The sequence below is a fragment of the Merops nubicus genome, unplaced genomic scaffold, assembly GCF_000691845.1.
Source record: "Merops nubicus isolate BGI_N331 unplaced genomic scaffold, ASM69184v1 scaffold34088, whole genome shotgun sequence".
Taxonomy (NCBI): domain Eukaryota; kingdom Metazoa; phylum Chordata; class Aves; order Coraciiformes; family Meropidae; genus Merops; species Merops nubicus.
The window spans coordinates 405-14695 of record NW_008625695.1 but is presented as its reverse complement, the minus strand read 5'-3'; the positions used below and the strand labels follow the sequence as shown (position 1 = coordinate 14695).

Sequence of the window (14291 nt, the reverse complement as noted above, 5' to 3'; positions counted from 1 at the left end):
AGCAGGAATTCATACCTGTGCTACAGCCCAGCATACAGACTGCTGACAGGTACCAAGTGGAAAAACCCTGCTCATAGTGTGCTGTGTTTTGTCAACATGTTTTACTGCCCATGGTTTTCAGCAATTTGTTACTCAGTATTTATCTTTTTTTTTTTTCTCCATTTGTGCCTACATTGCCTGGCAAACCATGTTGTTCTGCTCTAACATTTATTTTTCTTTTTCCCATAAGTTGCCAGTATCCATGTCCTTTCAAGTTAATAATCACTGTTGAATTCAAGCAAAAATGTAGAAATCCCCCCAAATGATACTGATGTTCAGTCACATGTTAGCAAGAGCATAACCCTTTATTTTCAAGATACTGGTTACCGGATCCATCTGTAGCTACTTTGCTTCATTCAAGTTGTTGTGAATTCTGTTGCCTGTTTTCCAGCTGTTAGATGACACAGGATCTTCAGAAGCGCTGCTGGCTTGCTCAGTAGCTGCTGGTTGCATGTTCTCCTTTAGGCTGTAACTGACTGTAGCACTTGGCTGCCAGCAGTGTTTAAGACAGTAAAGATGGAAAGCAGGTCTCATCCCATAAGCTTCTGATATGCTGGAGTATTTTCAGTGCAGTTTTGCTTCAACAAATTGCCCAGTAGAGTCTCCAGGCTAGTCTCTGCCTTTTCACGTGTCAGAGAGGTCTCTACTGTTTTGGCAGAGATATCTCTTCTCAAATGCTGGACTTGGTGATTTAAGTGAAGCTGGGGTGGTGCTGTTGGTGAGGGTAGCTCCCAGACTTTTCCCTTTGTCGTTTCCAGGATCTCTGGACTGGCACAGATGCCCTCACCCTGTACTTTTTATTTCCTTTCTGTCTTGCAGTGTGCTTGCTGGGTTTGGCCCAGCTCTTCCCTTCTTACCCATGACTCAGGACTTGTCTCAACATTACCATTATGCTTTTCTCACCAATTTAATTTATGTTACTCCTTTAGTAGTGCTAGGGTGCTCATTCCAGGGTGTATCTTTTGCTTCCCTTCCCAGGTAGAGTTTGAAGGGAGGTGTTACAAAGTCCTGATCTTATGTACCCAGTTCTGGACCAGTGCCAGTGAAGTGTAGTGTTTTGGTGCTGCAGAACATTGCTTCAAGGACAAGATACCAGTATCAGGTGCTAAAGGCCAGTGTGAGGACAAAGAACTGTCGATAAGAATGTCCTCTACCAGGGGTATATCCCAAGAGTTGCCCCAGTCAGCATTGCTTTAGCTTGCTTAGTAGTGGGACCTTTGTTCTGTTTGAAAACAAGTCCTGAACTGCTCAGAATAAATGCCTGGTGTCTGGTTTCTCCACGAGAGCTGGTTTCTACTGGTGCAGACTCACAGCCTGGCTTGATTTCATTAGCCAAGAAGTTTTCAGTGCCCACAGGATTATCACTCCTTCCTGTACTTTCCTACTGGTAGAAGAAGCCCTCTGCTCTTTATGGTGGCAGCCATCTGTCCCCTTCCCCAGCCATTTGTAGGACTATGAACAGGGAGTGGCCTGGGCAGCAAAGGCAGAGAAAAAAAAATTCCTTTCTCTAAGCAGGAACTCTGTACATGCTGGGTTGAGAGATTTTCCTGTTAGCCAGAAGAGCAAGTTTCCCCACCCCCCACCCCAGCAGTCATAATCAAAGCAGTGAGAGAGAGCACAGACTTCTGTGGAGTTTGTAACTGTTGAAAGACTTGTAAACTACGAAACATAGGGGTTCTAACAAATAGTGTGGCACAGGCTATTTGGCTCTCCTTACACAGACTCAGGTATGGACAGTAGATCTGTAGTAAGCGACACACAGGACCTTTAAATTCCTGTCGTCCACCAAATAACGGTGACTCGATTTTGTCTGTCTGTCTGTCTCTCCTCCCTGGCTTAAGGCACCACACAGTCACCCGGGGCATAACGAAAGGCGTGAAGGAGGATTTCCGCCTGGCCATGGAGCGCCAGGTCTCGCGCTGTGGGGAGAACCTCATGGTGGTCTTGCACAGGTTCTGCATTAATGAGAAGATCCTGCTGCTTCAGACGCTGGCCTGAAGGGGCTGGACCGCGGCCAGCGCCTCTTGAAGAGCGCTTGTTCCCTTCCCCGAGTTACAGGTTCTGCCATACGCAAACCCTGCTCAGTGTTTGTCCACCGCTTGGTCTGCTTACCTGGGCAGATCAAAAGTTATAAATAAAACCTTGTTTAAGAAGTCTTCTGTAATGTCCTGTTTGTTTTCCATAGCGTTATACCAAGGTGTGCATCTCAGTTCTTTCCACCTTGAGAAAGAGCGCTTGTTCCCTTCCCCGAGTTACAGGTTCTGCCATACGCAAACCCTGCTCAGTGTTTGTCCACCGCTTGGTCTGCTTACCTGGGCAGATCAAAAGTTATAAATAAAACCTTGTTTAAGAAGTCTTCTGTAATGTCCTGTTTGTTTTCCATAGCGTTATACCAAGGTGTGCATCTCAGTTCTTTCCACCTTGAGACATGCACAGGGAACGTAGCAGGGTATTTCAGGCTTTTTATTTGCAGTAGTTTGGAAATCAAAGCATGAGTGAGTTCCCAAAAACTATTATATTACATTGACTTGGTCTGCTATCGCTTCCTTTCTGGCTGAATTCTACCTGTGAATTTTCAGATTCAGGGCCCTTACATAAATCTACCAGGAGGAATGCTTTGACCGAACTTTGGTGATACTCCAGGTGACTACACAAAGTCAGTAGGAACTGACCTTCCTGCACGCTTAGAGTGTAGCACGCGGGACTCGGACCCCACCTGTGCCAGGGCTCCGTAAAACAAGGCCCAGAATAACCCGTGGCAGCAGCGTGGGCAGTAATGAGCTACCAGAAGAGATCTTGGCCAACGGGCTTCAGCAGGCTCCCAAACGTAAGGCTGTGACCCAGGACCAGCTGGGAAGGATGGGATGCAGATGCCCAGTTGGGTCAGCACTTCCCGCAGCAGGCTGTAGCAAAGAGGTGCCCCTGAGCAATCCCAGACGGTCACCGGGCCGACGACACCGGCACCCCAGGGTCAGAAAGGGGGGCGAGTGCCAGTGTGTGGCATGCAGGCAGCAGGTGCCAAGGGTCTACACAAACCCCAGTGGCTGAGTCAGGGGGGTCTGCCACAGCCCTGTTCTGATGAGCCCCTGCAGCCACCACCCAGGTCCCTTTCATCAGCACCACCAGGGTGTCTGACTGCCCAGCTGGTGCTGTATGTTCACTTTCTTCATATGAAGGAGGGAGATCAGTAAAATTCTTACCGAAGACAGAAAACAGCAAGAGAGCAACTGCAGCAGACTAGTAAGTTTTTGCTGAATAGGAAAACACTGTCCCTTTACAACTTCCATGGCACTGTAAACTTGGACTAGTATCCCTTTTTAGTAATACAGCCTAGCACGAGTGGCAGTATTCCAGGCTAATCATCTGCCTTATGCACTTGCCCCATCAGAATCTAGGCCCGCTACACCTCTTATCAGATTTTCCAGAATATCCTTCTCCTATAAAGCAAATAGGATATTATGACCCAAAGAGTTGTTGCAGTGAGGTTTTGAGTCAGATGCTCTGCGTGGGATTGACTGTCTTGCATCTTCCACTTGAAAGGGAAATAGTTTTGAAACACTCCGTGTCCAATGTAGACCAGGATTGAGTTCATTCCTGAAAGCAAGCACAGGTCATGCCATCTGAAAGAGCAGGTTTGAGCTTCAGAGCATGCAGGCAGAGGCATGCCAGGCTGATGAAACAGGGTGGCACCCAGACGACAACAGCTCGCCACAACAGTTAGTGTTACTGCCCCAAAGATGCTACAGAGGTCTTTTCAAATACAGCCTCAGGGGCGCTCTCCCCCAAAATGTTTATTGAAATGCAGGCAACCCATATGCTAAATTGAAAATACAACCAAATCCTGCAATTTCATTGACAAGGAGAATAATCACAGTTATTGTCTTCAGGGTGGCCAAGCGCCAGCCCATTTGGTCGGATCTATTGCCTTTACAAACAAATGCTGATTGCCCTTCAAAGCTCTGGGATTTCTGGTAGGGGATACGATACCATGCTGTCACCCCACCCCTCTTCCTGTCCAAACACCAGACACCAAAGCTGCTGAAAGTTTCCCTCCGCTGTGGGTTTGCATTCTGTGCTCAGATGTTTGTCACGAGCCCAGTGTGGTTAAAACCACAGGGGGTGCTTTGGGAGATGGGCTTATCTAAAAACACAGGGACAGAACCTACACGGTTGCTCAGGGGATTTCATTTTCCACATATTCAGAAGTGGTATTACTCTGCTGACAGGCCTTCGAGTTTACCATTAGGTTACGCAAGTCTCAGCAGTCCTTTCCAAAACCAACTACGAGACAGCTGTGGTATTTTGCTTGGTACTAAGCAGCTGTTCCCTGGGACCTCAACTTGAGACCAGACTGAGAACAGCCATTGGGCAATAGCAACTTTCAGCCCTCATTTACAGACTTGACAGTCCCTCTCTCCTAAATAGCTGGTCTCAAGTGTCCCAGTTCTACGCAGATTCAGCGCAAATTAACCATTCTGGCATCCTTCAGGCTACCTCACTCTAAATCCTAACTCTTTTAGATTTGCAGAAAACACAGAGAGGTGGTATCAGTGTAGGAGGAATGGGGAGGAAAGTTTCCTGCCGTGATTTTACTGACCTGGGTAGAAAAATGGAGCCCCCGACCACAGCCTCTTGACATCCACGAGGTAGTAGATCAGCAACAAGAGAAGGAAGGCAAAGCAGCTCAAGGTTGTCACATACGATACTGACCTGCACACATTTTCAGTAGAAAGATTATTTAGAGAACTATGTGATAAAGCCAGATCTCATTAGAAAAAAGGTTGAACATTCTCTTTGCTTACCATAAGTTCTTGTTTATGGGAATAAACCCTTCTTCTTTAGAACATTTTGTCAAGATAGCAGAAATAATTCCCTGAAATAGAAGGTTGCTAAATTTTATATAACCACTGCAAGACGTTTCAGAACTAGTTTGTGTTGCATAAAAATACAAGTCTATTGAAGAGCTACCTAACAATCTGACTTACCATTACTGTGCTCCATATGACAAACCGACTCATAATTTGTTTGTGCTGGTCTTTGTAGAACAAGATAATTTTTCCTGCCTAATACAAAAAGAATACCAAAAATGAATAAATGCCCTTAAATGTAACTACATTTCAAGAGCCAGATATATTTGCCATCAGCTACCTGTGCTAAGACTGAGAACATAGATAGGATTTATACCAACTTAAGTGGCTGAAAGGCTCAGAATGGGAATTCTTTGAAGAAGATGCATGCAGATAGAGAAAAAAAAAAAGCTCCTGCCAGGTTAGATTCCACTTCTCTGACACTCAACCTCAGACTAAGTTGGCATAAATGCATTGCTCTGGAAAAAGTTTTGTGCAAACCAGTCTCAGCCTTTAATAAAGAACCTAAAAAAACTAAAAAATGCCTCAAAACTTCCAAGGTTCCTTCAAATCTTCCCATTATAGCACACAGACAGAAAGAAAAGTGGTACCTGCAATCCCAGAAATGCCATAAAAATGGAATTTATGGTCCCCAGGATCCCTTCAGGATCATAAGGCATCGTCGTTTGGTAAATCACCTTAGAGAGAAAACAGTTGTTACAGCACACCTGAGCAAGCAGAGCAACCAGCCTCCTCTGCCTGCCACCCCCTGCAGGTATCACCCCAGCCCCTCCAGGCAGTGGTGATCAGAGGTCACCTGCAGCTTCACACTGCAAACCTGAAGCCACTTACACTTGAAGAGGGATGCTGATATATGTGCTTCTCTCCAAGAAGCAAACGATCGATGTAACCAGCTGCTCCTCCAGTGCAGTTGGGATAGTTTCCAAAGTCTCCAATGCCCCCAGGACCAAGATAGCCCCTAGGAGGGAAGCAAACAGATCACGGCACAAAGTGTTGGTACACTCCACCTGAATGGTAGCTGGTCTACTGGCCCAGCACACTAAATGCTCCACGTTTTCCCTGGCCAGAGGCACACGGTGAAACGGGCACTACACGACAGCTGGCTGGTGGCCAGCCTGTTTTGATCACTGCAGTGCCACGAGCAGCTGGTCATGAAAGGACAGGCAGCATCAGGAGCCTAAAGGCCTGCTGCTGTTCAGCCCTGGCTACCCAGCCAGCTTCTCCAGCTGCTCTGCAGGTGCTGACCCTAAAGGGGCAAAGAGAGAGGCAGGGGTGACATTACAATGATTTTAATCATCTTCTTTAGACAGAAAGGAACAATGATGTCACCTTTGCAACACCTGGTACTTTAGTATTGAAGTCAAGGAAGTTTTTTCACATGCTAAGTTCTTCCCTTAGCCCTGCTGGCCTAAAAGCTCTCCTCCTCAATTCTTCCCCTGTGGCTAATAAAATGTATTTTCTGCTCAGCAGAACAACAATCTGATGACCCACAGAAAGTAGTGTGAGTGCACAGTCTTACCTGGGACAACCTGGCACTGGTAACAAAAAGGTCAGGCAGAGCCAAATCACTTCTAACATCAGAATGAAGATCCACTGTGGCCAATAGGGCAGAATATCCTGCAGGACAGGACATGGCGTCTCCTGCACAAGAGGGAGGGAGCAGGGTATTAGCTGGGAAGTAAAAACCATGCCCTTGGGGACATCCTGTACTTCCTGGCAGGCAGTCCCCCAGCTACAAGAGGGAACTGTTGTCATTACAGAACTGGGTTCTACCAATAGACCTTTCATCTTCACAAATGATTTCCAGACACTTAGTTACTTGGGGAAGGGGGAGAAACAAACCAAAACAAAAGCCCACAATGTTTTTTAGCTTGGAAAATGTCAAAAGGGACTTTGATTCATGACTAGAACAAAAGCCTTTTGGGAAAACAGACTCCGGAAAGGCCAAAAAAGCAGTATTACTTTCCCCTGCTGTGAAAAAACACTGCCAAAATTAACCAGACAAAACACAGGCCACGGGACCCAGCACAGAGACGCCTGTCCCTGGCGTCCTTTGGTGGTGGAAAGGCATCAAAAGTGCTGGGAATGCCTGCGCCTAAGCACCATCTGAACAGACTGGTGAAATCCTCAAACACACCACAGGTGACACTGAAGGATCCGTGTTCCCCAAAATTTCTGACAGATCACACTGCACTCCACATCAGGTAAGATGCTGCAAGTTTTCACATCATGCTTCATGTATTCTTTGTGCTCAAACAAGAGCAAAGTTCCCCAGCCCGACTGCAGTGTCACTTGTCTTCTCCCCACGTAACTCACCAAAGTCCCACTCTCAGCCACAGGTCTGGTAAACGGGAGCTGGAGAGCAGCAACCACCAGGTACGTGAACCCCAGCCTCTGGAGCACCCCAGGAATGCGCAGATTATCCCAGGACACTGCAAAGCATGCAAGCAGGGTGGGAGGGGAGCAGACGTGGGCTCTTTTGCAAATACAAAAGCTACCCTTCTTCAGGTACAGCTCAGACCCACCACACTTGTAGGTGCAAGGGACACCTCCAATCTGCCACAACATTTTCCATAGAAAAAAGTCACCTCAAAGTTGGCACAAGGGTCAGACAGGGAATGGCATCAGTGCAGAACTGAACAGCACTCTACAGCAGAAGAGTTTGGGCTCACACTGCCCCCACGGAACCGGTCAGTACAGCAAGACTGACACTGTTCTCTCAGCAGCCCAGCCAAAGAGGCAAGAACAACAGTTGGCAGAAATGGAAGGAAGCGAGTATTGTAAACAACTCACGTGGTCCAAGGCAGTAATTTGGATTCACAACTATGATTCCCAGCAGGATTAGCAGGAAACTCCTCCAGAGGATTTTCCCAAGCACCTTCCATTTGGAACTTCCCCACCTCAGCATGGAGCTCAGTGACAATGATATTGATGTTCCCATGATGAACACAAACCTGGAGAACAGAGCAGATGGGAAATGGGGCTGTGAGGTGCCTCATCACATGTGTGACAGCAACCACTAAAGCTAACAGAATAGTCTGCATTGGCCCAACAGAAATGCACGTATTGAGTGAAACTGGGCAACTTTATTTCCTGAGATTGCTAGAAATTCCCAGACAACTGAACCTGCACTATGGGACCTTTCCATCTCTTTCAGTGGTCAGTTGAGGCAGCAAAGTTCAGGGAAGTAACTGCACTCTGGTCGCACTGCAGCAATATGTACGCCACAAAAACATTCCATTACCCAAAATTAAAGGAGCATCTTCAGGGCAGTAAGATGCAGCCTGCAAATCTATGACTTACATTCAGAACTGACCCGCTCCTTCTCTCTAGATTAGGTTCACAGTCCAAGCCCAGCTCCATCTCTCCAAGTGTAACCACCACCTGTGTGTATTTCAGAGAAGCAAGCTAGGGGGCAGATGGGATACTTGCTTCCCCGTAAAAGCATTCTCTGGTTATAGGGAGATTAGCTTAATCCAAAATTCCTTTGGCTATTTTAACTCTGGATACACATCAGTCCAGCTCTGACTCTTTCCAGACTGCCCACCTTCAACACTGTAGTGTGGCAATGAGCTCCTCAGGGACACTGCACTTCCACTGGCTGGGTGGCCTCCCACTGACACTGCATGGGGGGAGGAAGGACAATGTGGGGCACCCAAAAGCACTTAGCTCTTCTACTGGTTCATAAGGATGATGCTATATCTGGAGGGGTAGATTCCTATCAACAATTTAACACAAATTCCAAATACATTCCTGCATGGAGGCAAGGTGTGCATGGTGTTCTCCTCACAACCCTTAACATAAAGAACCACTTGACACAAGAAACTAGTCTTCAGGAAGACTTACCATGGAAACACCAGATCTGCCACTGTTAATCCTACAGGGAAACAGGAAGGAACACATTATTCACCTCAAACTCTCTCTAAATTTTAACATTAACATTGAATTTCCAGAGGAATTGCAGGCTACTTGCAACTATTTGATGGCCCCAAATCTAAAACACATTATAATGAAACTTAAAAAGAGCTAATCATCTTGCTTCACTGCTTTTACCATTCTTCAAAAACCAGGTCAGAACCTATTGCTGTGTCTGGGGAAAGATTTCAGGGCTGGGATCCTTGCTGTTCTCCACTCTGGCAGCACGATGCCCCCTCAGCTTGCCAGTCAAGGCATTATGTTTGTACAGCATCGGCCACCATCAGCTTGGCTATGGTCATTAAACAACGCAGAAAAATTAAAGATAGGAACTTGTACCAAAAATGAAAACGTTACCCACAGAGAGTGACCTGAAGCCATCCTGCCACTGTGTGACAAGCAGGACTAGATGCTGCTTGGCCCATTAACCTAATGGGCCAGATATGCTGCTGAGGAAAACTGCAGAGGGTCCAGCCTTCAGCTGAGCAACAGCTGGCTGCAGCAGCTGCACTGCTAACTGTATGGAGATACTGCCGCGGTCAAAACCCAGACTAAACGTCTCAATTGTACTTTACCATTCCAACTCTCATGTTTGAAGAACCAGTACTTTCCTCCTCCATAGTTAACAAACACCATAATTATAAGAGAGAGCCTAAAACAACGACAAAGACACATGCAACGTGTCACACGTCAATGAAATACACATATATGAACACACAATTAATGTTTACCCCCATTAAAACGTTTCTAACTGTGAGATCTGTTTCATCTTATTTCTAAGCAAGATCATATGTTCAAGGTTTCCTGTTCTGCCAACCAGGAAGCAGAGCTGTACAGGTGGCAGTAAACCAAAAGTAGGCTCCTTCATGTAGCATTTTCACACTGAACATATGTTATTCTTTTCCACCCTCTGCCACAACTTAATGTTTCCTCAAACTAGATCAACTGCAAAGCGCTTCCAAAAATCCCAAGAATTAAAACTTTGATTATCCTCCAAGTAAAACAGAGCTCCTCGAACCATTCATCTGCTATGCATTTCCATACACTGTCAAACCCCCGTTGGCAAAACCTCATTCCCCCTGGAGGAGCTGCTTCTGAGCAAGGCCTTCCGCTCACCCTCGGAAGGTGTCCAGGGAACGCAGGCGCTGCCGAGGGCGCGGAGCGGGCTCGCTGCCGGCGGAGTCTGCTGCTCTCGGGGGGCCCAGCTCCTTTGGGAACAAACCAGACACACAAAGGGCAGGTCAGCAGCTACATCAGATGACCAGGGATCAGAGGTCAGCAAACTCCAAACCTTCCCATATTGCGTTTGGTTTTCTTCTCCCCATCTTCCTTTTGTTTTCCCTCTCGCTACTCCTGACCCCTTCATGGCTCCACCATACTGCAATAATATTTGCAGATGCTCTTCACTCCACCTTTGACGAGTGTGGAAACAACAATAAAGTGAAAGGAGCCTGCACGTGAAACTCAAGAGAGCTGGGTCCAGTCCAAATCAGCCACAGACTTCCACCACTGTGAGTGCTGCTCTGGAACAGAGCTGAGCAGATCCAGTTGCTGACTCTTAAACTGGATACATCCCATCCCATCAGCACTCATCTGACACCACAGAGACACTGGTTAGAGAGTCAAACTAGTAGAACATTAATCCTTTTAAATGTAGGAGTAGCTTCTTAACAGTTGAGTTCCTAGATCATTCTGATCAGCTCCAGTGACAGCATAAAGCAGCCCATATCTCTGTAACACAGCTATGGAAATGAGCAACTACAAGAATTGGTGCAGAGGTCTGCTCCCAAGTCTTTTGATTTTAGACAGGTTCAGACCTCCTTGGTGTCAAGCCCAGCCTGTGATGGTCTATCTGTACTCCAGTAAAAAACACGGCTCGCACACAAATGCCAGCTCTAATGCTGCCAGAAAAAGTCTTGACTTAAATGTAGATCCTGCTAAAACTCCCACTGTGCTGGAAGCAGACATGAAAGCTGGAATTTCTTCCCTTCCCTTATGGTGTCTATGTCAGAAGGGGACAGTATTTTTACTAATACATTTTCTTCCCCGGAACTAAAGAGCGCACAAAGCTGTATGTTCAAGACTTGCAAGAGCTCTGCTTGGAATCCACTGAACTTGCGTGGAAACCCTGTCTAGCAAGCTCCATTGACATAAAATTGCCTGTCTGACATCTATACAAGATTTGCCAAGGGGAACAAGCACAAGAGGAAGATGATTAGTAATAAGTCCCCAGATATTGAGAGAGTGTGTGTTCCTCAGAGGTGAAAACACTACAGAATGCAGAAGAAAGCTACTGCGGTCACTCACAGAATTAATCACACGATCCGTTTCTCTGGAGTTCAGTTTCTTGTAAACCCAAATTCTGACTGGATCAATTCTGAAAATTAGTAACAGTTTAAACCACAAAACAAAATAAGAAGTACTTTATAGTCGATTTCATCTTAATATCAACTATTTAGCAGCATAAATCACAAGTTGGGGCAGTCCCTGTATCTGTTTTCCCAGTTCACACTGGTAATACTGAGGTTCGGGCAGGACGTGGGACCTCGGCTAAGTCCAGCTGTGAAATTCCACTGCCACCAGCTCAGGTTCTTGGGCCCCATTATCAGGCTGTTTTCTGGCAGGGGTGACACACGTCACTCAGTGCCCTGCATGGAAGGCTGCACGTGCTCAGCTCCCACCGGCCAAGTGCAAGGTCCTGCACCTGGCTAGGGGCAATCCTCATCACCAGTACAGGCTGGGGGATCATGTGAGTGACAGAGAGCAGCCCTGTGGAAAAGGACCTGGGGCTACTGGTGGATGGAAAGCTGGACATGAGCCAGCAATGTGCACTCACAGCCCAGAAGGCCAATCGCCTGCTGGGCAGTATCGAAAGCAGCGTGGCCAGCAGATGGAGAGAGGTGATTCTGCCCCTCTGCTCTGCTCTGGTGAGACCTCACCTGGAGCCGTCTACAGGTCGGGAGCCCTCAGCACAGCATGCGAGAGGAGGGCCACAAAAACGACCAGAGGGCTGGAGCCCCTCTCCTACGAGGACAGGCTGAGAGAGCTGGGCTTGTTCAGCCTGGAGGAGAGAAGGCTCCAGGGAGACCTTATGGTGGCCTTTCAGTACCTGAAGAGGGCCTACAGGAAAGCTGGGCAAGGACTGGTTACAAGGGTGTGTGGCAACAGGACAAAGGGCAATGGTTTTAAACTCAAGCAGGGTAGATTTAGATTAGACATTAGGAAGAAGTTCTTTACTATGAGGGCGGTGAAACAGTGGTGAAACAGGCTGCCCAGAGAGGTGGTGGAGGCCACATCCCTGGAGACATTCAAGGTCAGGCTTGATGGGGCTCTGAGCGTCTCATCTAGTTGAAGACATCCCTGCTTACTGCAGGGGAATTGGACTAGATGACCTTTAAAGGTCCCTTCCAACCCAAAGCATTCAATGATTCTGTGACTTGTACTGCTATTCAGGGACAAGTCACAGGAGGGAGAGGCAGGGTGTGTGGAAGCTTAGAAACATCAGCTGCTCTGCAGTGCTCTACACACAAGCTAACAGGGCTGCACGAGATCCCTCCAGGGATCTCAAGGGAAATGGTATCACTCTATTTATTATCATTCAGACAGCTATCACAGCTTAACCTGGCCATGGCAACCTGATAACAGGATCTGATCTACAAGCAGGGCTACAGCAAGACTCTGAAGCACTACCCTACTGTGACACGTGGGTGCAAGCTGGTGGCCCCACCTCACGCACGAGGAGGAGCTGTTACAGCACTCTTCACTTACTTCATAGAAAGGCGCCCAGCAATCAGGACAGCAAGGATCCCCATGTAAACCAGGAAAGCAAAGAGAAGAGCTACATGAAAGAGAGAAGAACACAACTCTATAGATCTTCTAACAAAACCATTCAGCAGCCTGGGCTTGGCCCAGTGTGACACAAATGTGACAAAAAGCCCAACCTACCAACCATCACACCACCTTCTCCGTGCAATACAGATTCCCAGCCTGAGTCCCAGAGGAAAAAAAAAAACAAAACACAAACCCCCAGAACAACCCAAAACAAAAGCAGGCCGGTGTCACACAGTTCAGTGACTGCACATCTTGGCATAAAAAAGGCATAATAAAACCGCACTGCATCACAAGTCAAGGGTCAGAAAAGAGTTTATGTGCTGTATGTTCTGAAGAATAAACTACAGACTTAGAAACAGCCTCGACACAAAGGAGACAGAGGAGAGGGCAATACACAAAGTTTGCACGTATGGAGAATTTTTCTACACAGCTGCAACACTGGGAGGACTGAAGAACAACCTAATGTAAAGGAAAGGCAGAGTTGTAGACCAGAGTTTGAAAGAGCCCTGAAAAAGAGATGAACAAAAGGCAAGACATGAGGTTTAAAATAAAAAGTGCAACAACAAAGAGAAGTCCAAATGCTGCATGAATTGTCTCCCATTTTGTGAGAGAAGAAAGACAGAGGGAAGAAGAGGAAGGATTTTGTGTACATATATAAACATGCAGGGGAACAGGAACTAACTATGGGAGTATCTCCCTCCAGACACATACCCACTGATTTTTCTGGGCTAATCTCTGCTGCAAAAAGGTTGTGGTCATACAGTATATCATGTGAAGATGGGTGTGTAAAACACAAGGAGGCAAAACGATGAAAGAGAAGAGGAGCAACTCATGAAACATCTTCAGCATGGCATGAATGGCTGCACAGGCTTTTTAGGAAGTTGGTGCTGCTGGGAGACATGCGAGTTGTAGAATGACAGGGGAAAACAGAGCATTACATACGGAGGTAGCTGTTGATGGGGCCTTCATTGATGACTAGGTCACAAGAAACAGTTTTGCTGCTGGTACTTAGGGTCTTTACGACAAGTGAATAATTGCCAAACTCTCCAAAATGATACTGAATCCTGCAAAGGATAAAGGAAACAGAACTCACTGAACCATCACTGCTACATGCAGGTACCATGGGTGCATCTAGGGGGCTGTAAACCTGGATGCTTTTAGTAAAGGAAAGCTGAAAACTTGGCTTAACAGTGTGATTTAGCAAGGAGCTGCCTGGCAATGCTTTTGCCAAACACTCCCCTCTCCTAGCCCAACTCTGATGCTTTCCCATAAACGCACTACCTACTGCATCACCTGTCCTCTTGAACTACAGGCTCTCTCCAAGAGAAAACAGGCACTTGCTTGTGCTGGCTCAACACAGGCCATGTTGGTCCCTGCTTGCACCTAGATTCTCTCAACACAGTTAGGATGCATGCTGCAGTTACAGCAGCTGAGGGAAGACTCCACTCTAGGTCTGAGCAGTGAGGAGAAATGAGGTGATGAGCAGGCAATAAACAGGCACACTGCTTAAACGAGCAAAAAAAAAGAGAGAACAACGAAGTACGGGACAGAAGTAGGCAGGCGTTCCCTGGGGGTGGGCCACGTACTTGCAGAGCTCTGTGTCCCCCACCGAGGCGTTGATCAGCAGGCTGAGCGGGT

General features: G+C 47.0%; 2 protein-coding genes across 2 annotated transcripts in view; one reads left to right on the top strand and one right to left on the bottom strand.

Annotated features, from left to right (window-relative positions):
- INTS10 (integrator complex subunit 10) overlaps positions 1–2047 on the top strand; it is a 19409-nt gene extending 17362 nt beyond the window's left edge. Inside the window, exon 16 of the mRNA XM_008945771.1 lies at positions 1881–2047. Within this exon, the coding sequence (XP_008944019.1) occupies positions 1881–2037 (157 nt within the window). The 3' untranslated portion in view covers positions 2038–2047. The remainder of the gene's footprint in view (positions 1–1880) is intronic.
- A 1404-nt stretch (positions 2048–3451) lies between these two features.
- HGSNAT (heparan-alpha-glucosaminide N-acetyltransferase) overlaps positions 3452–14291 on the bottom strand; it is a gene marked incomplete at its 5' end in the record, with an annotated part of 10947 nt that continues 107 nt past the window's right edge. Inside the window, 16 exon segments of the mRNA XM_008945770.1 lie at positions 3452–3633; positions 4637–4749; positions 4842–4912; positions 5025–5102; positions 5498–5584; positions 5739–5865; positions 6427–6548; positions 7224–7339; positions 7701–7861; positions 8754–8784; positions 9398–9474; positions 9939–10030; positions 11130–11199; positions 12591–12660; positions 13596–13717; positions 14240–14291. The exon segment at positions 14240–14291 is cut by the window's right edge and continues 37 nt beyond it. Of these exon segments, the coding sequence (XP_008944018.1) occupies positions 3452–3633; positions 4637–4749; positions 4842–4912; positions 5025–5102; positions 5498–5584; positions 5739–5865; positions 6427–6548; positions 7224–7339; positions 7701–7861; positions 8754–8784; positions 9398–9474; positions 9939–10030; positions 11130–11199; positions 12591–12660; positions 13596–13717; positions 14240–14291 (1571 nt within the window).